Genomic DNA, 26,684 nt, shown 5'->3' with positions numbered 1-26,684 from the left:
CACACTGATGACACAGACAGTGGAGCTACACAGCTGACACAGCACTCCATGGGTGAGTTTAATGTAACTGAATTGTACTTTCTATTTGAAATGATAGCTGCCAGGTTTGGTTAAGAACTTGCTTTTTGTATCACGCTCTCTACAGAAATGCAAGTCATTCAGAAAACTCTTTGTGGTTTGGATGCTGTTATATTCATATTCTATTTAAGGAACTGCTATTGTTCAAAAACAGTTATGACCTTCAGGATGTAATTAAACTATATTTATAATGTTCATTTTCATTTTTTAAGTTATGAAGAGCTTCATCTCATGTAACAGTGTCTGTTCAGTTCCTATAACGGTCAACCTCTCACGCCTAGCACAGCAGTGTGAGTTTATATTCATTACAGTGGCAGGTATATATCACTCAAAATACCCTGCATATTTCTGAAACATAGTGTCTTTGAATTCAGACACAAGTAGACATCATTTCACCCTTTGAATTTTATGAATTTGGCTTTAATTAAAAACAGTTGTTGGCAGATCTCGTTAGCCGTAGATAGCCAATTAACATTATGTCTGTGAATTAGTCAAAGATCTGCCTTTCACGTCTTAATATACTAGAATCCTACCAAAGGTGATTAGGACTAGCATTTCATGGCTAGATTTCGCTTTTTTGGACAATAATGTAAGTTAATGTAGGGCAGAGCTAGTTTTTTCCCTTGTATTAAGATATTTAACTTAGTATTTTCCTGTTGATTTGTGTTCTATAAAAATACATCAGCAACTTGAAAAACCAACACAGAGGCTAGCTATTATTTGAGGATGAGAGGCATATCTACGGAAGAGGATTAGGGCCACATGAGGGACTCAGAACAACAAATCTTACTTTCTTCTCAGAAAAAAAAATGTTTTGTCTGTTTTTGACTCATTATATGGGGGTTTTTAATCAAGTAATTTGTGGGAAGAAGGTTATAAACTTAATTTATTCTAGTTATTACAGCTTCACACGACTTTTGGTTTATGTGGAGCCATCTAAAGCCAATTAGAGCGCAATTTGTGTTTCAGAGGCGAGGACTCTCTGAAGTGGAAAAAAAAGAGTTGGATTTTTAACCCTGCAACGCTAATATAAAGGAGTGAAGCCATAAAGACCCAGTACTGCTTCAAATACAATTCAAATGAGTTTAGAGCATGTACGTTTATTCTTGAGCTTTGGAAACAGTATATGTAACAAAATAATCTAAATTCAAAAGACAAAATACAATACTTAAATTTGATTTGACAAATTCAAGGGTAGGGTCTTAAAATGTTAAATGACAACTAGTTACAGACTGCACTGCCAGCTCGCCCATATTTCATGGGTTGCTAGTGCTGGAGTACTTTCTGACCACAGAGCGTGAACGTTGTGATCAGCTTTTTTTGCGCAGTTCTCCAGTGTGTGCACAGAAGGGGGGGGGGGGTCGTTTTGGCACAATTCCGTTGTACCAACCGACGTTAACAGCAGCCCCGTCTGTACACACGGAGACAAACTCTGTCGTCCGGTGATCTAACCGCCTTCTAGAAAAGCTTCACAAGTACGTCGGTACGCAAATACGCTTTGTGACACAAGTGGCGGTACGCATTTCAGATTTTTACCACGCATGCATACCAGTTATGTGCACCCCTGCACCCTAATTTTCTGCCCTTGATGTAATACATTTACATTAATAATTGAATAAAGTAAACACCCTTTACACCCCGGGCCCGCAACATTTTGCATTTGCCCTGTACGATGTGCGCTGTAAGTGATGAAAGCCAAATCATAATCTCGCCTAGGCAGGGGCGGATCTACCGGGGTGGCATGAGGTGGCAACTGCCCCATGCCACAAGATGGTAATCGCCGCATTCAGCTGTAATAGGCATGCCAACTTGATGCTCTGCTCACGGATGACTCGATGAGCATAAAAAACTGTTAAGATGATGACCTTGTTTGTGTGTATATATATTTTTTTCTTTGTGGGGGGCTGCAGTAACCACTTTGATTTAACTAGGCCAGTAGGTAAGGACTTTCCACTGGATAATAACTGCAGCGGTGTACTTGTTTTAGCTGAATACACGTTTTTTATCCCTAACTGATGCAGTTAGTCACTTATTTAATGTTTGTTCTTTCTGATGTAAAGTCAAGGTTGTAACTGTTTGCAGTAAAGTCGTGGGGCACTGAACTGTTCGTTTGAATCTTTTGAATTTTGATACATGATATAATTACTTGTCTTTCAAATTTGAAGGAGGGTGAGCAAGCATCTTGAGGAACATTCATCATTAACTTAAAAATATAGTTTATTTAATAATAACACTGAATATGTGAATCATAACAGTGATTGACAGCTGATAGGAATAATATGATTGTTAATAGTATCATATTCATTCAGACAAACATCGATGAGACAGTTAATTAAAGTACTTATTGCAGCAGTCTGCATAGATTTGGTACCCCTGCTGGTCTNGGTGACATTATTGTGGCACATCAGTAAAGCCTTACATATAAATATATAAGTTGGCAGACATAATTTAATGAATTTTAACTGAACAATAACTGAATGAGTTTGTTTCACTCTTAGACCAGCAGGGGTACCAAATCTATGCAGACTGCTGCAATAAGTATTTTAATTAACTGTCTCATCGATGTTTGTCTAAATGAATATGATATCAGCTGTCAATCCCTGTTATGATTCACATATATTCAGTTATTAAAAAAACTATATCTTGTTGTAAAATGCCATTATATGTGTTTTTACTGTATGTATTCCTAAAAAGTATTTTAATTTGTTTTGTAAAGCACTTTGAATTGTCGCGTACAGAAAAGTGCTATATAAATAAACTTGCCTTGCCTGACAGCCAAACTTGACAGTCTCTTCTCTGTCATTCCACACCGCAAATACCTCATTCCTTCCGTCTACTTGGATCCGAAATGCTTCTCGTTTTGCGCTGTCCCCCCGTTCAAAGGAAATCGCGGCCAATCATATTTCCAGGCTCGCGCCAGGGCCGGGGGATGGTTCACAAGGCGCGTCTTGTGCTGCATTCACTTGCACTCTGAGGAGTAGAGGACTAATACACCGGCATTTTGTACGACCTCTTTTTTACGACCTTTTTAATTCCAAACCTGTTCTTAAAGTATGCCTTGACAAAATAAGGGTACTTATTGGTCTGAGAATGACACTCAAATAGTCGAATGGAGCTTAGTCGTCTACCTCCGCAGGAAATTTCAGATACTACAAAGGAAGCTTGGAGCGGCAGAACTTCCTGTCTGTCGACCCTCTCAGGACGAGAGGACGACGCCCTGGGACTTTTGTCTTTGTCTACGAAAACGGTCGGACCTCTCTTTGACTACCTTTTATAAAATTTAGAGGAATCTCAGAAATATATTGTTACATTACGATCCACTAGCGAAACCACAACGGCTTACACACTTGTCTTAACTTTTCTTGTAGGTTTGTTAAATTTGGTAACGGACTGGAAAGACTCGAGGATATACGTCGGCCACCGACGAGAGATACACTTTCCTGTCGAAAAGTCTCTTTTAGGTTTTCTGCACTTCAAATAGATGCTTCGCGGAGCGGAGGAGAGTCGACCGTGAGGGTCGTGGTCGTCACACTTCGATTGCATTCTTACACAGAAAATTTCCTATTGCGGTCTCCTCAAGTACGTCTGAGGCCAGGACTAGGACTGAAGGACTGCCCGTCTGGGGGTCCGTCACGCCACCCTTTGTAGTGAGGAGGTCGCGACTAGGGAGTTGGACCTCGGGGGAGTCCTACGCACGGAGTCGGGAAGAGATGAGGACAAGTGAGTGCTGACACACCGGAGTGTGTCGAGGTTGTGGTAGCACTCAAACGACTGGCTGTGTTGGCAGTAGCCGGACTAGGTGGTCTGCCTTGCCTCTGACGCATGTCTCTCCCTCCAGGATTGACGGACCCTTTGCTAGCTTCGTACCTCTTCCTATTACTTCCGTTTATGCTCTTCGACCAGTTGGCGATCTCGTCACCGCAAGATGGTCCCACCGTGCCCCACCCGTCGACAGTGGAGTCTTTTACGGAACGGTGGGTCGATTGTGGGGTCAACCGTGAAACAAACTTTCTTTTCAACACCTGAGTAGCCCGTAAATACTCTCTTTTTAGNAGGGTGGCAGGAGATTTTGAGGGGTGGCATCCCCTGGCAGAAGTATACGCTATTGTGGCTTTCCAAGTTAACATTGATTGATATGACTGAGATTAAATCAGCGTATACTTCTGCCAGGGGATGCCACCCCTCAAAATCTCCTGCCACCCTCTTGCCACCCCATGAATATTTGTCTAGATCCGCCCCTGAGACTAGGGCACCAAAATGTCTAGGGCCGGCCCTGTAACAATAGATATTATAGTCACTGAATTGAGATATGTATTGACAGTAAACCTAATGTTTGGGCTCTTAGCTCTAGACTTGGAAGATGACTTACTGTAAGAGTCATCAATAATATGAAAATCCTTTTTTTTGCATTCTGATGTTTCTATGCGTGACTGGAAGACACTTTCTGTAGGACTACATTTTCTACCTTTAAAACAATCATACAACTCTTTCTAATGCTGCATAGACCATGCCAAAACCAATGGACTAAATCTGTCAAGTGCTGTATATCTTTCTGACACAGTCTCTTTTGACCCTTTATCTCATTATGAAGATGCAGCTAAGCATCCGTTTCAAGAGAACCTGCTCTTTAGTTGGTTTCAAATTCTAACTTTAGTGTAACACCTCAGAGTTTTAGCTGGGACAGTGGTTAGAGCTCTTGCAATCAAAATAAGACTGTGTGCTGCTGTGTGGTTGTTTGTTCTTTGTGCAAAGCAGCAAGACAATTAAAAGTTGCTATTCTGGTTTAAAGAGAAGAAACTTTCTGCCAGTGCGCCACACACAGTAAGCACAATAGTAAATGAGGTCCATAGAACAAACAAACTGGACTTGCTGTTGGGTCTTCCTCACACTGGCAGTCTGCTAAGGACCAAGTTAAATATTTGTATTTTGTGTCTCTACTGTGACATTTTTACTTTAATGTTCAAAAAGCTCTTTATTTTTCTCCTACTGCCTGTGCTGCAGCACCTCTTTTCACCCTCTGTCTGAAACCAGAGCCCAGTCTGCTCTGATTGGTTAGCTGCACGTCTGTAGTGATTGGACAACCGCTTAGAGATGTCTCTTCCCTTAGCTTATCACGTACAATGTGATGGAGCACCAGCCAATAGAAGCGTGAGTGTTATATAGGGATGTCTCTATGGAGGGAACACAGGGATTTTAGCCTTTGCAGACCATTTACTTGCACAAAAAACTATAAATAACACACTACAGTAAAGGGTGTATGCAAGTTACTTCAAGGTTTATAGTATAACAAATGCAAAGAGTGTATAGGTATATTAGAACACATTTGTATAGTGCTGAAAATATACAAGATGAACAGGGTGTACATGCGATGTTATTGATGGATTCAAGATTGTATAATGCAGGCCCATTGGCAGTTCAATCCTTGGTTACTCAAGTTCTTGGGCAAGATACATTTCTCGGAGAAGCTCAGAGAATGTACAGTTTTTTCCATATATATGTGAAATGTTTCTATAAATAATACTTCCCTCCCTCTTCTTCATAATTATTTATTTATTTGCAACAGTTATGATTCAAGTTGTAGTAGCGGCCATGTCATTGTATTTGTGTGTGTGTGTGTGGCTGTGTGTATGTGTGTGGGCTGGACCTCTGTATTGTTCCAGTCTTACGGGATGGAAAGTCCCCCAGCGTCTCTTGTATTGTGTGTCCAACTGTGTGAAGCGTATGTTTGTGTAGTGGTGTGGGTTGTATCCGGCGGCCAATCAAATACTAACGCTGAGGAAGCAGGAAGGAACATGTTGCAGCCGATCGACCAATGAGAGGCCGGGGCTGGAGGAGGAAGCCCCTTCAGGAAACCACTGGCAGAGTATCAGGGGTGCAGACCCTTCGGCAGACTTCCTAACAAACACAACCGATTCTATCATCCCATCTATCAAGTCTTTCGATTGATCTCTTCCTCCATTTCTTTTTTTAGTCATCCGTTTTCTTTTGTATCTTCTTCCAAATCTCACCACTTCTGTAATCGTGAATCTGTGTCACTGTCAACCCTGCCTCAATCTGACTGTGCATCGGTTCTCGGTTGCTACACGAGGTTGAAAAGTATGGTGGTATTGGTATCCGTTCTGCCACCTTCATGTCCGCCCATATGTCCGCTCCATCCGTGAGGAAAAAGAAGTCGATCGTGTTGAACTCCAAGCAGAGCGTCAGGATGTGTATTCGGGAACAGAGGGAAGTCATGTAAGTTCAGACTCTTTCCCCACTCTTCGTGAATACAGCATACTTCGAGTTGCATCTTTTGTTGTTCGTCTCGTCTATGATGTCCACTTTTTAGTTGGTTGATATTTTGTTGTATTCCCAGAAATGTTGTTCTTGCCTTGGTGACCATTCCAAGATCTGATTGAGCGATTGAAGGGATATTGTTGGTTGGTCTTGTCTGCTTATGTCCTTTTTGCTTTAGACATCTGGCATTTAATGGTTCTTTGATGAACTAAGTCGGTCCGTATTGGTTATTGTTTGATTTGGTAAAGTTTCTTCCCCGTAACAAGAGGTCAATGAAGTCTTCCCGTCTGAACTGTAAAACCTGCAATTTCAGTTGTAGAGTCCTAGCATTGGAGTTATTGTTTAATCTATTCACAACCCTTTTTTCTTGATTTGTGAATTATTTGCATACTGTCGACCAAAAATGATTAATTTGATCGCTGCTGTTTCTACCATAGCACCTTTCGCTCTACAGTTTTGAGGTCAGGTTTAGCCATTTAGTAAGTAGAAAGGTCATAACTAAACTCACTTCACATCTGCAATCATGCCCATTTGACAGCTTTTATAGGACGTGCTAGAAATAGTAATGAGCGAGGTCCATTTCAAGCAGGCTACAGAGCAGTGACACATTGTGTACTTTCTGCACCCTGCCTCTATGTAGCCAAACATGATCACTTAAGATTATCGTAATTACAATAAAGTCAATGGTCAACTAAAGTAGAGTTTTAATTAATTTGACCTTTGTTTTTTGTTCTTAAAACCTCCCACTGTGCAAAACAGAGGAAAACAGTTTGGTTTTATAGAAGCCAGTGATATTATATCTACTAAAGCAGAGCGGAAAGGCAAACACAAACAGAGAAAGGGGAGGTAAGAAGAAGCCATTAAACCTGTGAAACACTTTGTTATACTGAATGAGGCCTGATTACAGAGATCAAATATGATGTAACTTCTTTGCTTACTACATTATTACGTAGGAAGTGCAGTAAGGCATGTTTTGATTTAGGATGTGTCAGATTGAAGGTGGGTTATTCCTGGATACTTCGTTTTTTTTATCCAAATGGACTAGCTATCGTAAGACCTAAAAGATACATGTCCAAAGTCTAAGCAGCAGAACATACTGTATCTTTAATAAAAAGGAAAATCCCAGAGCGGGGAGTTCACAGACTTCTTTACCACCAGAGAGGAAAAGTCATTTTGGGCAGATAATTGACATTTGTGAGACCAACACACATTTTTCTAGATTTGATAATGCCATGTGAAAAAATCCCTGCGTTTTAGACAAAGTGCCAATGTCACATATTAATAAATACATATTTGGTTTACAGCAAATAGTTAAGTGACAATACTTTTTTTTATACCTGGTTAGATGCAGGCATAAGACACAAATCCCATCTGTCTGATTTTATATATAACAGTAAAGATATGATAGTACCCCAATCACGTTATGTGTCAGTTTTTGCCACGGCCATTCCTCAGCAAGGTTCATTTACAGGAAATGTGCCGTCATTTTTCAACCCTACGTCGGGTGGGAAGTAGGGTGGGCATGAAGTCAGCATTGAATCTCTACGCTTTTGCTCTCTTGCTTCCTTCGTTTTTCTCTTTGCAACTTTGTATAAGTCCATTTTATTATCTGTTTGTTGTTATATTTGTGGTATTGAGAAACGTGAGAGAATGGTTTTCGTCTTTGTAACCGTTATGTGAGTTTGACAGTTCCTGTTGAAGTGAAATTGCCATATTTGGACACAGGAAGCGATGATGGGTAGGAGAAGCAACAGGTAGAAAAAGAGGACCTGATTTTATTATTAAATTTCAAAAAGTGTGTGTGAGTGTAGTAAAGTTAACTTTCTGTTTCAGTTCTGTTTTTTTGGAAGGGGTCAAAGAACCCCACCCACTGTCGTTCACTTGAAGTCCCTTAATGAACAGTGCTTTAAACTTTTAAAATATAAATAATAATAATAATAAATTAAATCCATTGGGAAATAGATCCAAAAAAAATACTCAAATGTTTTAGCCGATTCGTCAAGTGGAAAAATTAATTGAGAATATTTATTTGGAGTATGTCAATGACGCAAAAGGCTTCTTTTTTTTTCCCAACTTCAACTCATGAGTGCAATGACTGGCAAGTATGGTTGTTAACCACAGGAAATGCTATGGCAGCTATACATCAACCAAGCTAACAAAACAGTTGTCCTTTCAATGTGTGGACAATCTGACAAAGATCATTCATCTGGATAAACAAGCCAAAGGGAAAGAGTAAACCCTCCAAACTTCTGATAAACCTCTCTAAACGTATACACACCCTTTAGCTTTTATTAATGTGTTCACACGAATGAAAGTGAAGCTGAAGCAGCGGAGGAACCGTTGTGGTCGGCAGTCGATGGTGATCTCTCAGAAAACCCTGCTCTGTTCGACAGTTTCTGTTTCCTGAGCAGGACATGAGTTTTACTGCATATGCTTCTGCTCGGACAGCGGTTTACCCATGACCTTTCCATCTGTCGGGGGGGGGCTGTGTGTGTGTTTGTTTGCGAGTGTGTCTCATGGAGACCACGGGACAGATGTTCTGAGGTCTGTGACTAAAACACCCTCAATTCACAGAGCTTTGGTTAGCCACACACACCTGGCAGCTGTTGAAATCTGTAAAATATCATAACAGATGTTGAGATAGCAGGTACACATTTAAATATATAATGTGTCAAAAATAATTGAATACCAACAAATAGTTTAATCCCACTCAAGTGTCCCTCTTTTACATTCAAGATATTAAAAATAACAAAAAAGGGGATTTATTCATCTTGCATCTTACTGCATCAAAGCATATTGGGTATGGAATTGTTCTGCTAACGCTCTAATTCAAAATTAAACTAAACAACTTTTTGCATTGCTCTTGATTCCCCATGCATTAAAAATGGACCCATGGTTTGTTTTGTTTTTGTTTAAAAATGCTTATTTCAGGGAAAGAATTAAAGCTCGCAACGATAGTTAAAAATGTGTTCCAATGTCCGGCAGTACAAAATGCAATTTCTGCATTTTCCTAAGAAACCTAGCCACTGTCATGTTGTCTCAATTCAATTCAATGTGATTGTGACTCATCAGGGGATTTCTGCCTCACAGCTGCACATGTTTCAGTTTCTCTGGTCAGTCTACTTGTGAATCCACAGACAGGCGGTTAACAAACACAGACGTCACAGATAACAGATTTGAATATCAGAATGGAAAAATTCTCATAATGCCTTTTTTATTTTTTACTCATCAATGGGAAGTCAGAATACTGGGGGAAGTTACCTTGGGTTGTTTGTTTGCCCTTTGAAGGGTCTTTCAGGCTCTCAGATAAGGCTCATAAAGCTGGAGAAGTATTGAGCAATCAATGTTAGGATTTCTGTCAAAAGTCCATTCTTTGGTTCAGATGATGACAACATATTTTAGAATAAAAAAAAACAAAGGAAACAAAACGCTGTCATCACTGATAAGCTATCTAAGATTTAAACTCTTGCAATTTATTACATCACCATTACCAGTAGTTGGATCTCTATTATGAATGCCACTTTAAATCACTGTTGAACCCAGACATTGTTTTACATTGTGTGAGGGTGTGGGTGTGTCCAGGGAGGAAATATGTTTGAATGAGTCTGGTATGTGAGCAGCTCCGGTGCTTCCCTTCCTGAAAAACAGCTGCTATGATTATCATCTCTGGCTCACAAACATCAGCAGAGTTCAGGATGGAGAGCTGTTGGGGTGAGAGGGTTCAAAGCCTCAAAACACTTTTATTTTCTTTTAAGTAAACCTGTGTAAAGTAAAAGTTAAACATGGCAGCTTCTCGTGTTGGTGGCTTCATGTTGCAGTGAGAGGAAATAGTTTGGGTAAACTGACAGAGAAGAATTGTATTTCACTTTTTCAGTCGAGGCACTGAGCTAAACCATAATCTGAGACAATGATTGATTTGGGCAAACTAAATATAATAATTGTTTTGAAAGAAAGGATTCCCTTTTTGTCCTCTGTTTTCTTTCATATGCTGCCATACATATATGATAAACAAAATAAATATGTATGTCATTAAACCAAGTGTTTAGTTTGAAGCTTGCTTAAAATTTCCAACACAGAAAAGAGTGACTATAAAATGCATCACATTATTAGACACTAACAAAATATTATCTGCAGAGTTGTAGCTTAAACATATTATGTATTATATAGTATAACAATATTCTTGTAAATGAATACTAACATTTAAGTTATTTTAGTAATAATTAATTTTCAAAAACATTACTGGTTTCATCTCCAACATGTTGCATTATTCTTTGGAAATTCCGAATTTTCTTTTAAAGCAGTCTCTTTGAAAACATACAAAACTAAAAGGAGTCGCATGCAGAGAATCTGTGTCAGTGTCTGTTGAAGCTGAAGGCCTTGAAGGCCTTGAAGTATATTTGAAATGCAACAGTCCAAAAATATAACTGCAGAAAGCATTAGGAATTTAAAAGTAAACGTCATGTATAAAAAAAAAACTGTTGAAGTGTGAATGAAATGAACGAAACTGAGGTATCTGTTGAAGTTTAATAGTCACTGGAAATGTGGGCGTTGTGAAAGGTTAAAGTGGTTGTTGGTATGATATCACCAATGTAATATCTGAATGCTGTAATGTAGACTTTTAGGTCACTTCCTAAAGGAAACAGGAAAGTGCACAGTGCAATCATGTTGCTTCAGTTTCGTCCGCTGGCGGTGTGTCTGCTCTGTTGAACTTCAGGAGACCCTAGTGTGGATGATAAGCAGCTCTGGAACTTTGACCCAGCTCAGACAGAGATGAGCTGTGTTACTGGAACTGCAGAATGAACCGTTTATCTGCGAGTTGGCTGCTTATCAGTAAACATTAGTCAGATAACTAACCACATGATATCGTTTGAGGGTTCTCTTGAAGTCTTCACATAGACAGCAGGGCACTCAGGGGTCAGAACAAACGGCAGCTCCTTCCTGGAGATTTACTGTACTGCGTCTCAGGCAGGTTTTTAGTCTCCAATTTTTTTATCAGCTTTGCTTTTTCACTCCCTCCACCCATCCACACTCCCATGATTTTAACTTTTTTCTTTTGTGCACTTTTTGGCCAACAGCAGGTACAACTCAAAATTATAGCATTTGGTTGGTTGTCTGGCCGGGCTCTGTTGTGATTGATCAACCGCTAAAATATGTCCCGACCCTTAGCCTATCACGTACAATGTGTTGGAGCGCTAGTGTTTGATAGCTTTGTTAGTTATTCTCGCGTCCAAGAGAGAAGCTTTAAAAATAAGGAGACTAATGGAGTCTCTGAGAAGGTTCAAATGGGTACTTTAATTAAAAAAAAAGAGGGGCAGAAACCCTCCTCCAGCTGTTAAATATCCTCTGCTGGCTCCTCCCCGTGGGCCGGTTGGCGCTTCTTTAATGTCCGTTGTTGCGCATAACAGAGGATTCAGACATTGTACATTCAATATATCTAAACACGTCTTTTCTCCTCCTTATCTCTTTCAAGACTTTTCATTTAATACATTTTAAACGCTGTAATCAATACTCTAAAAATACAGGAAATACTTCATGGCAGTTATCATTTCCGGTAGTTCCGGATGTTGTCACATGCTACCCACGTCTGTAAAAAAACCTTCCTTTAATATTCAGCAATAATAATATCTAGACGTCTATAGTTGTAGTGTTGAAATCAGTAGGTTTCGGTGTGCAACACTCCATGTCATATTGCTACTAAATTCACCTCTATAGGAAATGGAATGTTAGCCACATGCTAAATGCTAACCGGAGATGAAGGTTTTTCAGAATAAAAGCTTTACATCAGACATTGTGCGCGAGAACTTCTGGTTTTTCAGTATAAAACAGCATTTAAACTGGCTACATTATGCCATCAAAACATTGATTTTAATTTCTAACAAAAGTTACAGTAAGGTTTACATAAAAAATGTTAAATAATTAATCTTGTTCGTTTGTCAGTGGTTCAGCGAAGGTTGTGGTTACCCCTCAGCTTTCACCATGTTTGATTCAAGGCCTATAAAAGATGCAGAAGTCTGAGGATTCATCAGCTGTTGCCTGGTGTTATGAGTATGTGTGAAATAGAGCTTAATAGCCCGGTGATTGACAGCTTAGTTGAGAGTAAAGCAGTTAGTATGCCGTGCCGCTGCCTGAGTGAATTAGACTCATCTATTAGTGATTGCACGGGCTCATGAATTCAGTCTGCAGATGAAGAACGTGCTGAGAAAGAAAGGGAGGAAGAGCACAAGAGAAAGATACATAAAAAGAAGAATTAAGGGCAAGCAGGATTACAAGAAAGAGAAAGACCAAAATAAATTAGCTAGATAAGAAGATAAGGGAAGGATTAAACTGCAACGGAGAAAGGGGAACCGTCAAATTTCCCCAGAAGGCTTTCTGAGTAAGACGGTTTCATTAGTAATTGATCCGAGTGTGCTGGAGCGTCCATGATAAAATGCTTGACGACTACATTATTTTGCATTCCAGACATTTTGGGACTCCGATGGATCCAGACAGAGGAATAATTCAAAAATATGTACGCTCCCAGACACTCGTATCGACTTTGATTTTATCTTGTGAGACAAACGACCGTCTCACACAGGGCTCACAAAGCAAACACAAAGAAACACAGCAGACACAAAGTTGTTGTTTAATTACTCCATTGATGTGAAATGTGTAATGATAAATGAATAAAGTTGTTTTCATGCTGCCAGTCAGATGTTAGGATCCATCAATCTGACACTTCAGCAGTCTGAAGATGATTTGAGTTTTTTCACACACTATTTACACTCCTTTGAAACCATCTGGTGAGTTATGGGATTCATGAAGAAAAGAGGATATAGGCTTCAATACTAATGTAAAAATTAGATGTTTTTTATTAAAAGATTGTTCAGACTGTTCGGTCTGCGGCTTTAATCCTGGACATAGCTGGAGTCTGATTTACATCGGGTTTGTTGGAGGGCAGATCGCAGCTGGAGGCTCAGTTGGGAGTGATGGTCAGCAAAAGAAAACGTTTTAGAGAAAAGACCGCACACAGACAGCTTCAGACGTTATGTTCTACATTACTGCTTACAGGCCATATTTTCCTTTTTGGCGTTTTCTCTTTCATGTAGTCTGTTATAAACAGTAAACACTTCCATTGAACTCATTTGTTTACTTCTCTAACAGTGACATCACTATGTAACACTTTCCTTTCTGTTGGCTAGCGCTCCTCCAACACATTGAAAATGATTGGCTAGGGGGCGGGACCTCTCTAAGCGGAGCCGGCCAGCTAACCAATCAGAGCAGACTGGGCTCTGGTTTCAGACAGAGGGTGAAAAGAGATGCTGCAGCACAGGCTGTATGAGAAAAATAAAGAGCTGTTTGAACATTAAAGCATGGAGACATGTATAGACACTACATACTGATATACACCTGAACATCAGCAGGAGAGGACTCTTTAAAGTAGAGACACTACATACTGATATACAACTGAACATCAATAGGAGAGGACTCTTTAAAGTAGAGACACTACATACTGATATACACCTGAACATCAGCAGGAGAGGACTCTTTAAAGTAGAGACACTACATACTGATATACACCTGAACATCAGCAGGAGAGGACTCTTTAAAGTAGAGACACTACATACTGATATACACCTGAACATCAGCAGGAGAGGACTCTTTAAAGTAGAGACACTACATACTGATATACACCTGAACATCAGCAGGAGAGGACTCTTTAAAGTAGAGACACTACATACTGATATACACCTGAACATCAGCAGGAGAGGACTCTTTAAAGTAGAGACACTACATACTGATATACAACTGAACATCAGCAGGAGAGGACTCTTTAAAGTAGAGACACTACATACTGATATACACCTGAACATCAGCAGGAGAGGACTCTTTAAATTAGAGACACTACATACTGGTATACACCTGAANATTGCATCGTCTGACACACAACATAGGAGCTGCCAATCAGAAAGACAGTGACAAAAGAATCCAGCAGCTTTATGACAATGAAAAGGAAGATAAAGGGAATTTATTGGAGAAAAGCCGAATGTGTTGCCCTGACTGGGGATCATTGGACCTCGGTAAGCAATTCAAATTACCTCTGTGTGACGGCACACTTTATTGACATCTTCTCACTGTTCTCAGGTCAAATATTTATATGTGATTAAAAATGCGATTAATTTCGATTAATTATTTACAAAACCTCTAATTAATTAGATTAATTTTTTTAATCGAGTCCCGGCCTTAATAATAATATCTCAACGTCTATAATTGTAGTGTTAAAATCAGTAGGTTTCGGTGTGCATCACTCCATGTCATTTCACTTCGAAATTCACCTCTATAGGGAAAGGAATGTTAGCCACATGCTAAATGCTAACCGGAGATGAAGGTTTTTCAGAATAAAAGCTTTACATCAGACATTGGGCGCGAGAACTTCTGGTTTTTCAGTATACAACAGCATTTAAACTGACGGTATGTTTAAGCTACATTATGCCATCAAAACATTGATTTCACTATGTTACGAAAGTAAACAAAGGAGTCAAAGGAGTGTTCTATATAACGCAACGAAGGAAAGGGAAAACCCCCAATAAGCATAAGGCCTCTTAAATCTCACACAACAACTTCCAGTGCTTTTTTGATCTGCAGTAGAGCATGACGACTTGAATAACTTTAAGGACGGACTGTCCAGAAGCAGGCCTTTCATCTGTTCATAAAGTGTGTTTTATGAGTTGTACACACTTGTTTGTTTGGAAAACAATGAGGCCTTCGCCATGACAGAAAGTGTCTTTGACGTGCTGATTCTATGAGTGTTAATATCCAAAGTCCACCTGCCAGTCAATGCATGTCAAGCTCCCTTAAACATAAAACAGGTGGGTTTCAGTACACTGAGTCGACATTCCTGCAGGTTTTTTTATCTCAGCAAAAGGGAGGGGATTTTTGGCAAGCAGTCCTAGTAGATATGGAGTTTTTCTTTCCTGGGCTTTAGACACACACACACACACACACACACACATACACACACACACACGCACCAGACTCTCTGTTTCTCCCTGAGGTCAGTAGATGCTGTTGATAGACTGGAAGTTACACATAAACACATTAGAGGATGAAGAACCTCCTCATTTGGAATGTTTATTTTCACTACCGCCCTCTCTGTCACACACACACACACACACACACACACACACACACACACACACACACACACACACACACACACACACACACACACACACACACAGATACGAACACACACAGTCACGCACGCACACACACGCGCACACACACGCGCCTTGAACCGTGCCAAAATGACTCAGGAATAAATGTGTGTTCATGGTCTGTGTACATACAGTATTTGTGTGTGTAAGGGAGGGAGAAAGAGAGAGAGAGAGAGATAGAAATCAACATAGACAGCCAGAGCGAAGGAAAGATCAGAAACTGAGAGAGATCAGAGAGTGAGAGAGATCAGAGGGTGAAATGAAACGAGACTGTGATCAGAGGAGGCAGAAACAGCACACACAGATCCCTCTCAGTTCTGATCTGATGAGACGCCACAGTGAACCCACGGAGGACGGAGAGAGAGGAGTGTGAGTCTGTCTGCTGGACGTCTCTGTCATGGACCTGCTGCCGACGTTAGCGTCCTCAGTGTTAGCCTCCACAGCCAGCCTGCTGAGGGACAGTGCTGCGGCTCAGAGCATCAGCAGGAGGCTCAACAGGAGGTAGGCAACACCCGGGGAGGTCAGACTTGATCATGGTCTAGGAGGATGACTTTTGAAAGGAAAACAACTTTTTAGATTGACAGATAAAGGAAGATTTGACCACTTTTAAGATCAGTTAATGAATTCAGGAATATGTTTTTCCCTACCTAAATATGATTGGACAGCTGATAGCACTAGCTGAATCTGTCTACTAACTTTCCACATAATAACAATGACACCTTTCACTGGCCTATGTAAGTAAGGATAACCTGCTATAATTTATACCCTTTCTTCCAAATCATTAGTGTGTACAGTGCAGGGTCATTTAAACTTAGAAAAACATTTTATTGAGGAGGGTAATTTCGCACAGCAGTATGCCTCTTTGTTTTTTATCTGGTGTTTCTGTTTCGATATCATTAACATGCCAGACATAGGGTTAGTAAAAAAGACTTTCACTTGATCTACTGTAGTATATCTGTGACGTCTGAGTCTGTCTTTCAAACTTGGGTTTATTAAGGTTGCTGCTTGGAAGCTTGCATATAACAAGTGGATTTCTTCACCGTGGTGCCATTCATTGGTGTTTTGATTAGGTATTGGTGTCTCAAGTTTAGATTGTTGGCTGTTGCAATCTTGGCTTTTTGGAATCAGAAATGACTCGAGAGGAACCAAATGTTGTACAAGACATATTAAAGGAAAACAATTGTACAATAAATGTTTTTATGAACTGAAAACACAATGTAGAAAGTGTAATGTTATAAGACAAAAACATGGAGAACACCAAAACGCAACACTGTGGTGCGACCTGTCAATCACAAGGAGGACATGCCCTAAATAATACGAAGAGAAGTGGCCTCGCAGTTTACCCCTACAGGTTGGTGTGGTAACAGAGGGACAGAGAAATATCAAATTGTTCTTATTTGATCAAACAAAAGGTTTGAACAAGAAACATTATTTGTAGGTTTTCTTTTTGTTTCTGTTGGATTCACTCCCAGATTTCCATGTTTTTCTTGGACTCCTGAGGTGTCTCCACAGGTCGATCTGTCTCACCAATATTCAATAATAATAACAGCACTAACATCCTTTTATCTCTTTCCTCTCCGGTAGAACCATGTCGTCTCCAGAGATGTGCTGGCCGGTGCCGATGCGGGCCATCGGGGCTCAGAACCTCCTCACCATGCCGGGAGGAGTTTCCACCTCTGGTTACCTCCACAAGAAGGGAGGCAGTCAGTTCAGCCTCATGAAGTGTGAGTTCATAATGAAAGGATTACGTGTGGGTGGACAGAACATGTGAAACAACAAAGAAAGATTTCATAGTTCAGTTCAGTTTCATTACACATGTGGAAGATTGTTCTCTGTTTTCTGTCTCTCAGGGCCTCTGAGGTACACCATCATCCACAAAGGCTGTATGTACTACTTTAAGAGCAGTACCTCCGCCGCACCACAGGGGGCGTTTTCTCTCAACGGCTACAACAGGTGAGGGAAAATTCTTCAACTGCATTCACACACACAAGTGTCACAAGCTTATGAGTGTGTCATGATATGAATGTACACATGGTGGGAAACACCAGAGAGTTTGTTAATATTCAAACCAGAATGATTGGCATCTTGTACATCTGCAGGTTTTACATCAGCATGTGTGAAAAAGGCGTTAAAGAGGAAACGAAACACATTAAATGAAATAATGACTCAACAAGTACTTGGCCATGAGATGAGATTTCTAGGGTTCAGAACTCATTCTCACTTACAAAAAAACCTCAGTAGTAAATCTTTCAAACAAACCTAGCAGATGACATCTTTAGTTATACATCAATTTTCTATCCCTTATATGGAGTCACGTCACAGGGAAGTCGTTTTTTTAATTAATTGTGATATAATACCTATTCTGTTAAACACTTGAAATGTTGCACATTTCTAAACCCAACGCATGTATTCTCTCCCACAGAGTGATGAGAGCAGCGGAGGAGACGACGTCCAGTAACGTGTTTCCTTTTAAAATCGTCCACTTCAGTAAGAAACACAGGACGTGGTTTTTCTCTGCAGCCAGCGAGGAGGAGAGGAGGGTAAGAACACACACACACACACACACACACACACACACACACACACACACACACACACACACACACACACACACACACACACACACACACACACACTCACCCACACACAGTACAATGCACTTGTGCTCACATACGTTGTGTAGGTGTTTTTGTGTGGGTGTGTGTATATATATATACACCAATTATATACACTATATATACAATACCACAATTGTAACACACACAAAGTCACAAACTCTCTTCTCATGAGCTGTACTATAATTATTCATACTAGAGTTCTTTAAACTATATATTTTTTTCTTTTAAAGAAATGGATGCGGCTCCTGAGGAAGGAGATAGATCACTATAACGACAGAAAAGACTCTCACACTTCAAGGTAACCTTTGCAAATCTAACGTTTCACGACAGGAAGTGTTGAGCCTTAGGCCAATAATAATCCACCTTAACCCTTTTTCTGTTTTCATGTATTCATAATAACATTGTATTTGTTGCCATAGTGACACAGATTCAGATGCAGACAGTTTCTACGGGACGATTGAGAAGACCATGACTATTAGACACTCTGTGGACAACGCAGAGGACAGTAAGTCCACCGTTATGAATACAGACACACACATTATACCGGCGTGTTATTACACTGTTACATATTTTGTTTCTGTGTGTAGATTATGTTGAGGATGATGATGACGACGATGAGGAAGATTATCTGAGGCCAGACGCTGACTATTCGCCAACGTCGACAGGTGACGCAACTGACCACACACACAGAAACACACAAGCACACACACACTACTTATCATAGAAACTAGGAGTTCCTGGAAATGACAGCGAAAGAGGGAAATCATTTGGTTAAAGGAAGCTGTTGACAATAAAGGGAACTGCAATCAAGAGTGCACTCAAACACATTAAAACACACTTGCTAGATTTATTTCATATCTTATTGAAGCTCGTATTTTTTTATTTCAATTGTATTATTTTTTTTAAACATCCAGGAATTTATTTTGGTTTATGTAAATATTTAGACTTTGGACTTTTGTCGGTTTAACATGTCGGTATTTAGTGAAACTGGCACACAACATGATGTTACTTTCAGGGGACATATTTGACATTTTCAGATTCATACCTTGTATTTTGGTGTGTACTACAACATATTTACATGCCTTTATTTCCTAAAAAACACATTCATTATTTTATACGTACATGTGTGACTTCCCATCCCACACCAGAGAACCTTAGTCCAATCTGATTGGCTAGCTATACAAATAGGCTGCATCAATTGAATCTTATTCAATGTGACTTAAAAAATGAATAACCTAGAAACCACTTAGATGTTTACCTTTTCTTCTTTTACCTCTCCAGGTCGACCTGCTGGGCCGCCCCCCTCCTACCCCCCTCCCCCAGTGCCAGGTTTTAGTCCCCGTCAAGAATCCATTCCAGTTTTCCACAAAGGCCTGCCTCCTCCCATCCCGCCCGTACACAGAAACCCCAGCAGCCCACTCCCCAAAAAACCCCCGCCCTCTGCCCCCCCTCCCTCCATACTGAAGGACCCCAACAGAGGACCGCCCCCTCCTCTCCCCTACGCCCCCCACCTGGAAAAGTCCTCCACCTCCCCTCTTCCTCCGCCCCCCAACGCAAAGAGAACCAGTCAGGGCAGGTTGGCTTCTGTGGGTCAGTCCGGGACCGACAAGAGAGACAGGAGGTCGATGCCGGGGGTAACCATCCAAACCCCAACCGCTCTAACTATCTGCAACCAATTAGAATCCTTGATTGGCCTTAACGGTCCCGCCCACCGCACCTTTAAGAAGCCGAGCCCACCTCCTCAGTCCAATATAGGCCTCAGACCTGCGATGCTGGACTCTCCGTCCCTCAGCAAGACCTTCTCCAGTTACCCACCTCCGCCAAATCACCCTCCCATCTTTCCTCTACTTAAAACTGGACAATTTACTAAGCCGGAGATACCTAAACCCCCTCCGCCAACACTTAAACCCTCACTACCTGCAGCCAAGAACAAGCAGCAGGGGACCAAAATTCAGTAAGTCGGACTCACAAGCACAAAACATTCAACGCAGAATCTCTGAAATGAACAAATAAATTCATCTGGTTCAGGGTAACTCACTAAGATGTCCTTTCCCACCAGAAGAGCATCTCCAGACGGCCAGAGCTTCCGGTCTTCAGGCGATGAGGCGCCCTCAGAGTTCAGGAGGAAACTAAACTCGAGCAAACACAGCGGAGGATATGAATCTGACGATGACTACGAAAACGTAAGGATAGTTCACAATACAGGACTCAAGCCTTGATTCTGCTCTAACAAATCACCATCAAACACTACCTATTAATTGTTAAAAGTTTACACATAGATAGACAAGCTATTCATCTTAGACACATCACAAATACATACCAGGCTAATGTACCTGTCGGGAGCTACAGTACATTCAATGAGAAAAGCTGTATTTAATTGCATAACATGAATACTGAAATTGCATAGAAAACTGATACACAACGATATCTCCACATTCAGTTCTTGAAATTCCAATTCAGAGAAAACAAATATTAAACGTTTTCTTGTGTCTGCCAGTTTGTTTTCTAACCACAACAAACTATCAAAAAGTGCAGTTCTTTGAATCTGCACTCCATTGCTCTTCCTCAATTCCCACTAGTGTGTCTAGTAAATTACATTGAATGGCAAGAACTGAAACTGAACTGTGAAAACTCAATGTGAAAGTGTATAATTGTGTGTGCGTAACAATCAAACACCGTTTTAGTTTCATAATATTACACTCAGTTTCAAACAAGAAAAACTGTTCAGAATCTTTTTTTTTATGCAATGATTCAAGTTAAGCAATTCAACTTCAAATGAAACCAAATAAAAATGTGTTTCTAGTGAGATAACGTTGAAGCACCCTGAGGAAACAGGCTTTAAAGAGTAGAGATGTGTTGAAACAGACTCATTGCTACACACATGGTATAGCTCATTTCTTGTCACACTTATTTTGCTTATTTCTTCAATGGAAAATGTAGTTTGGTGACTAAATATTGTCATTTGGGATTCCACAAAAACAAATCATTCGACACGTGCATTTCTCAATCTCAAGCTCTTAATTACTCCTATTTGAGCCAATATCAGTTATAAATACATAACAGTGTGTTTAACTATGTGCGTGTCTCTACAGATGCAGATTCCAGACTCTATGTTCATTGATACGACAGAAACCAGCATCATTGAAAAGTAAGACGCTTTTTTAATATATAAATATATATTATATATATATGAAATGTCCTTATTGCAAGCCAGTGCTTTAGCAGAACATGTATGCCTCCTGGTGCTTTATCTTATGCACTTATTTAATTGACATAGTATTGTTGTTATGTAGTAGTTGCTACAAATGTTGTTGTTCAATCCTTCTTATTTGTGGCACCATGTTCCCTGCAGTTCACGCTAATGAATTTGCAAAAAGAGGCTCAATATGTAGCTTATATCTGTGATGATGTGTCTTTACGGACAAACAGACTCAAAAACAGTTTCTACCCCTGGGCCGTCAGGCTGCTTAACCACCACACATAATACAATAACCGTAACCATTCTCACACACACACACACTTTTAATGCACTTTATATAATATTTTTATATCAATATTTGTAACTATTTATTCCCCCGTATGATTGTTTATGTTGTCTGTCCTATTGCCGTGTTTTTTAGTGTTATGTATGTGTTTGTATTTTTTGCACACCGGGACAGAGTTGCACTCTGAATCTCGTTATACTCTGTGTATAATGACAATAAAAGGCTTTAACTTTACAACCTGTAATGTGTGTACCTGCAGTTTGTTCAGAGAGAGCGCTGTCCACCCCCAGGACGGACTGTACTGCATCAGAAACTCAGGAACAAAAACATCAAAGGTAAAATATAAAAAGTACCTGTTGTAGTATACTTCGTGGATCAAATTATACAAAAATGTTTCCTGTCCTCCACTGCAGAAACTAGAGTCGATACATATTTGAAACTCACTTCTGATCTTTTAAAATGTGTGTTCAAGCAAACATTACATTACACTACAGTAAGGACTTTTTGTTATAAAAAGTCAGCAGTAGGTGGATACAGACACCTATGTATATTAAGATACCAGAAGTGTTACACTATATCAAAATAATATCAATATGTTTCCCAGTCCTTATAAATAAAACCTAATTGAATAATTGTGCTGTGTTGTCCAGGTGCTGGTGGTGTGGGATATCAGTACAGGCAAAGCCAGGAACTACAGACTGTTTCAAGAGGTAAGAGGCCTGCTGCTCTATTTCATATATATTCAACATCAACTGTTTCCATAAAATGTGAAATGTTAAACTGAAGCACTCTGTTGTGCATCAGTTAACCCTAAATTAAATACAGAGTTGAACACCTGATCAAATATATGTTAAAAGGTCTTGAAACGTCTGTCTTCTGTGGTTGTAATATTCTGTTAAGTTTCCAAAATATTCCTTTTATGTTTGTGTTGAATATTTGTCTATGTTGATTTTTTTAAACAATGATGCAAGAAAAAAAAGAAAAAGACTTAATCTGATAATTCAAGAGTAGGTTTAGATAAGATTTACCATATGATCCCGATTTTGGAAGTTGTTTTGTAGCAGCAGCATGAAAACAAGGCATTGTGCAAGGAATACAAATAAAATAAAATAGAAAATTAACATAAATATATACATATCAACGTTGAAATATATATATTTTTCATTTTTCATTTAATTGTTTATTTAGCGGGGACAATGCACATTAATGAACACTTAAAACAAAAAAATGCAAGTAGTGTAAATATGCCAGTCCATGTAAACATTTATAAAAAAAAAAAAAGCACATACTTTTACAGTAAAAGACTTAAAATCGTTAAAACTCCAGAAATTGTGTTTTTTAGGATGGTACAGTTGTGGTATGAATTTGGCTTTCTGTCAAACACCTTGATAGCTCTCTTGTACAGCTGTTCTATGGGTTTAAGATTTGTGGCACAAGCAAACGACCAGTTTATAAAACAGTATTCAATGTGGCATAGAATCATACCATAGAATATCTTTATTGAATGCACTATATAAATATAATGAATGTGTTTTACACTATTATAGACTAACCTAATACAAGAAATGTAAACATTGGATACCTTATAATATGAGTAATTAAGGTTTAAAGGTCACCTATTATGCAAAATCCACTTTTTCATGTCTCTTCTACATCAACATGTGTCCCCTCTGTGGAAAGAAACTCTGAAAGTTTCAGGAACAAAGATTATCTCTCTTTTTGTCCTGATCCATTTCTATAAAAACCTGTCTGAAAATGAGCTGATCAGATTTTGGAAACTTTATGATGTCATAAAGATTTTTTTTTGCTTGTGTAACCATTAGCCAATCACCAACCAAGGAACCCGGTAACCCCCCCCACCTTATCACCTGAATCTCCTCCTAGAGCACCATTGTGTTCTTTTTAACCAAATCTCTCTCAGAGGGGAGGGGGAGGGGCTCCTTATTTTCATCTAAAGTAACAGACAGAGAATCAGCACTTTGGAAACAGGGCTGAAACAGAGGGGATTATGGGTAATGCTGCAATGATCTGTTTCGTGTTTGGAGCCAAACACTTCAGAGACATGTGTTGTATATATCTGAGACCTATAATATATTGAAGAAAAACAGTATAATAGGGGACCTTTAAATAATGCAGAATATTAATGTGACATTCATAGTATTAAGTCTCCTGTTCACTGTGGGTGTTTTTCCAGGAGGACAGCGTGTACCTGGACGTTGAAGCCCCCTTCCCCACTCTGTCAGAGGTGATCAAACACTACTACAGCCACCCCCTGCCTCACCACGGCTCCCTGTGCCTGCAGAAGCCCTTCACAAAGACCCTGGGCCTCTGATCCACTCTGAACCACCAGAGGGAAATCCATCTCTGACAATGGAGATAAACTCACTCTCACAGATGGAATAAGTGTCACAGATCATACCTCTCACTGTTCAGTGGAAAAGACTGGGTGTCGCAGCAGAACACTCCATGCAGCTTCACATTGAGAACAAAGGACAGTACTTTCTGAAACGGACTGCACGGACAGCAAGGATTGTGAATGTCAGTTTTAATAACGACAAACTTTAGCAATCAACAGCCAACGGAACATTATTTAATGACTTTAACATAAACTAGACTCTTAGCTGAGCATAGCTAACCATCCTACAGTAAGCCTCTTTTGTGCACTGAAAACAAGACTTACTGTCAATTATGTTGTAGAGGAATTGTTTACATTTTATACATCAATAACTCACCTGGATTTGTATCTCGCAAGCCTTTTTTAATTAGATTCAAAAACCAGATACAAATATTGGATGGAATTAAATGGCAGCATTGTTTAATTACAGAAAGAATCATCCAACAATTAAAACCATACACTTACAAACTCTCCATTCATTTGCTTATTTTTTTGTTAAATACTTTATATTTAAAACATTTCGGACTTGAATGGACGTGTCTTAAGCATGCCAAACCAAGAGCCTATTTCAAGAAAAGTGTTTCAAATATGAACTAGAGAAAGTTTATTTTCTGAAAATGTATTCGCATACATGAAACTTGGAGAATACTGCAAGAATTGTAGAGTTTGTAAATGGATGTTTTGATTGACATTTGTTGATATCTTGTTCACAGGGAGGTAATCAGTGTACAACTCATCATGTTCATTGCTGAAGTATACCTTTTTAAAAAGAAGGATTTGAGTTATTCTGAAGATACATAAACCTAAACTTTTGATGTGAACAAACCAGGAACCAGTGTGGCCCGGCAGATGGGTGTTATGTGTTTTGTCCACAGAGGGGCGCTGTGACACCAAGTGACAACTATTCAACCCATTCAGGTTCATGTGGGAATCTGCCAACACTTGCAGTACAACACGTCAAATCCTTGCTTGTGTGACCTATTTTAGCTGCCAGAAGAAGTGCCAGAGCTCATACGACTGCAAAGGTGTTAATGTTTGTCAGAACTGAGTGTGACACAGTGAGACCATCCATACAGGAAGAGGTCGAGTCATGTGCTTTTGTTTTATTTTTAAGAGCGATTATATCAAATCAACATTGCAGCATAGAAAAACATATATATTTATATAATCTATAATTCGGTTTGTCTATGTCAGATATGTTTCTTATCGAGAACAAATTAGAAGCTCTGGATTATGTTTGAACAGGACTGACTTTCAGGAAGTATCTTTGTCATAAAGCTCAACTTGTTTTAATGTCTGTGGAGGATTGTGGGGGAAACTGACCTCTGATCACCCCTCTGAAGCTGTATTGTAGTCATTTGTGACTTGTAACAGACATTTCCTCTAATGTCTTTAGAGGACATACATGTTGGGATAAGAGTACCAAATATTAATTGATTTCCCGAATATTATCCCTTTAAATGCCATGTTGTTGCTACTTTTCGCAGTATTTCAATGATTAGCCATGATTTTAAAGCATTTTTTATGCAAAGAAATATGAAAATATCATGTATGACATTGGGGCAGTCTGAGAGGAATGTTTCAATCTGTTGGAAAAAAGTAAAAATTACAGTTTTGACCAATGCTTAATGTCAAACCTGATATAATAGGATTCAAATCACTTTCTTGACCAAATTACTCAAAGACGTGTCATCCCAAATAGACAAAGAAACCTCCTGTTTCAAAGCCATGAATAGAAGGGCACCAATGTCTTCATATTTCACAAATCTGACGCCTCTTGTCCGGACTTTACGCCTCTTATTAATCAGGTATTAATATAAACAAGCTCCAGGTGTGGAGCTAAATAACTGTAATTGTTTTTAAACCTAACGGCTTAAAGTGTTGTGCTTTTCCTTGCAATTTCTTGGAGACATCTCACTGATTAACAAGAAATAGGACCAGACCATCAGTGATGCTAAACTTCAGACTGAACATTAGGAATTGTTTCTCCAATGCAAAAATGTTCACATACTGTATTAAGCATGTGAGAACAGCACTGACTTTAATGCTGTAAATCAATCTATATTTATATGTAAATGCTGTGTGTACTTTAAAAACATGTGTGTACAAATGTAAAAAGATTATTTTATACAGAAATATATGTATGAGAATGTATAAAGGATTACTCAAAGCCTTCTTTCATTACTGTTTTTGTTTTACTTTGAGGTTGCAGCTTTGTGAGTAGTGAGTATTGTAAAGAGAAAGTCAGAGGTTTAAGGAATCATCCATGGCTCTCTTATCCCTTTCTCTTTATACATCCATGGGGTTAATAATACTGCCCATGGATATATGAAAGGCGACCTTTCACTACCTGACAGCCACAGAAATATATCACTTTTAAATATTTTAGTACCAATCATGTAAAAGATGTCCACACAGTAAATCATTTTTTACAAGAGGAACCATTCTGGTGAGGTATTGAAAGTCCCCTATTACTGTATACTGTTTTTCATCAATATATTACAGGTCTCAGATACAAAACATGTCTCTGAAGTGTTTGGCTCTAAATAGCTCTAATATGAAGCATCCCATAATCCCCTCTGTTTCATCGGGACGTTCGGGACGAAGTGGGCTGGTCAGATAAGTTACTAGCAACCCC

General features: G+C 39.4%; 1 protein-coding gene across 4 annotated transcripts; it reads left to right on the top strand.

Annotated features, from left to right (window-relative positions):
- On the top strand, positions 1 to 26,219 carry sh3bp2 (SH3-domain binding protein 2). 4 transcript variants are annotated; one of them, XM_010792650.1, is made up of 13 exons: positions 1 to 52; positions 17,133 to 17,272; positions 17,399 to 17,501; positions 17,971 to 18,088; positions 18,397 to 18,464; positions 18,586 to 18,671; positions 18,754 to 18,831; positions 19,448 to 20,120; positions 20,226 to 20,349; positions 21,259 to 21,314; positions 21,911 to 21,986; positions 22,302 to 22,361; positions 23,846 to 26,219. In XM_010792650.1, the coding sequence occupies exons 2-13, from the start codon at positions 17,137 to 17,139 to the stop codon at positions 23,981 to 23,983; spliced, it is 1,716 nt and encodes a 571-aa protein (XP_010790952.1). In that variant the 5' UTR covers positions 1 to 52; positions 17,133 to 17,136; the 3' UTR covers positions 23,984 to 26,219. The 4 variants fall into 4 exon arrangements, with proteins under 4 accessions (XP_010790952.1, XP_010790951.1, XP_010790949.1 ...); XM_010792649.1 differs by lacking the exon at positions 1 to 52 and adding an exon at positions 5,973 to 6,312 and having other exon boundaries at positions 20,229 to 20,349; XM_010792647.1 differs by lacking the exon at positions 1 to 52 and adding an exon at positions 5,973 to 6,312.
- Positions 26,220 to 26,684: the final 465 nt, after the last annotated feature.

This window comes from Notothenia coriiceps, unplaced genomic scaffold, assembly GCF_000735185.1.
Source record: "Notothenia coriiceps isolate Sejong01 unplaced genomic scaffold, NC01 NC01_scaffold00036514, whole genome shotgun sequence".
Taxonomy (NCBI): Eukaryota; Metazoa; Chordata; class Actinopteri; order Perciformes; family Nototheniidae; genus Notothenia; species Notothenia coriiceps.
The sequence above is the reverse complement of the archived record's forward strand: the minus strand, read 5'-3'. Positions and strand labels throughout refer to the sequence as shown.

Coding starts and splice junctions, on each gene's coding strand:
- sh3bp2 (XM_010792647.1), top strand. CDS start 6,209: ATGTCCGCCCATATGTCCGCTCCATCCGTGAGGAAAAAGAAGTCGATC. Junction 6,313..17,132: donor CGGGAACAGAGGGAAGTCAT/GTAAGTTCAGAC, acceptor CCTCTCCGGTAG/AACCATGTCGTCTCCAGAGA. Junction 17,273..17,398: donor TCAGTTCAGCCTCATGAAGT/GTGAGTTCATAA, acceptor TCTGTCTCTCAG/GGCCTCTGAGGTACACCATC.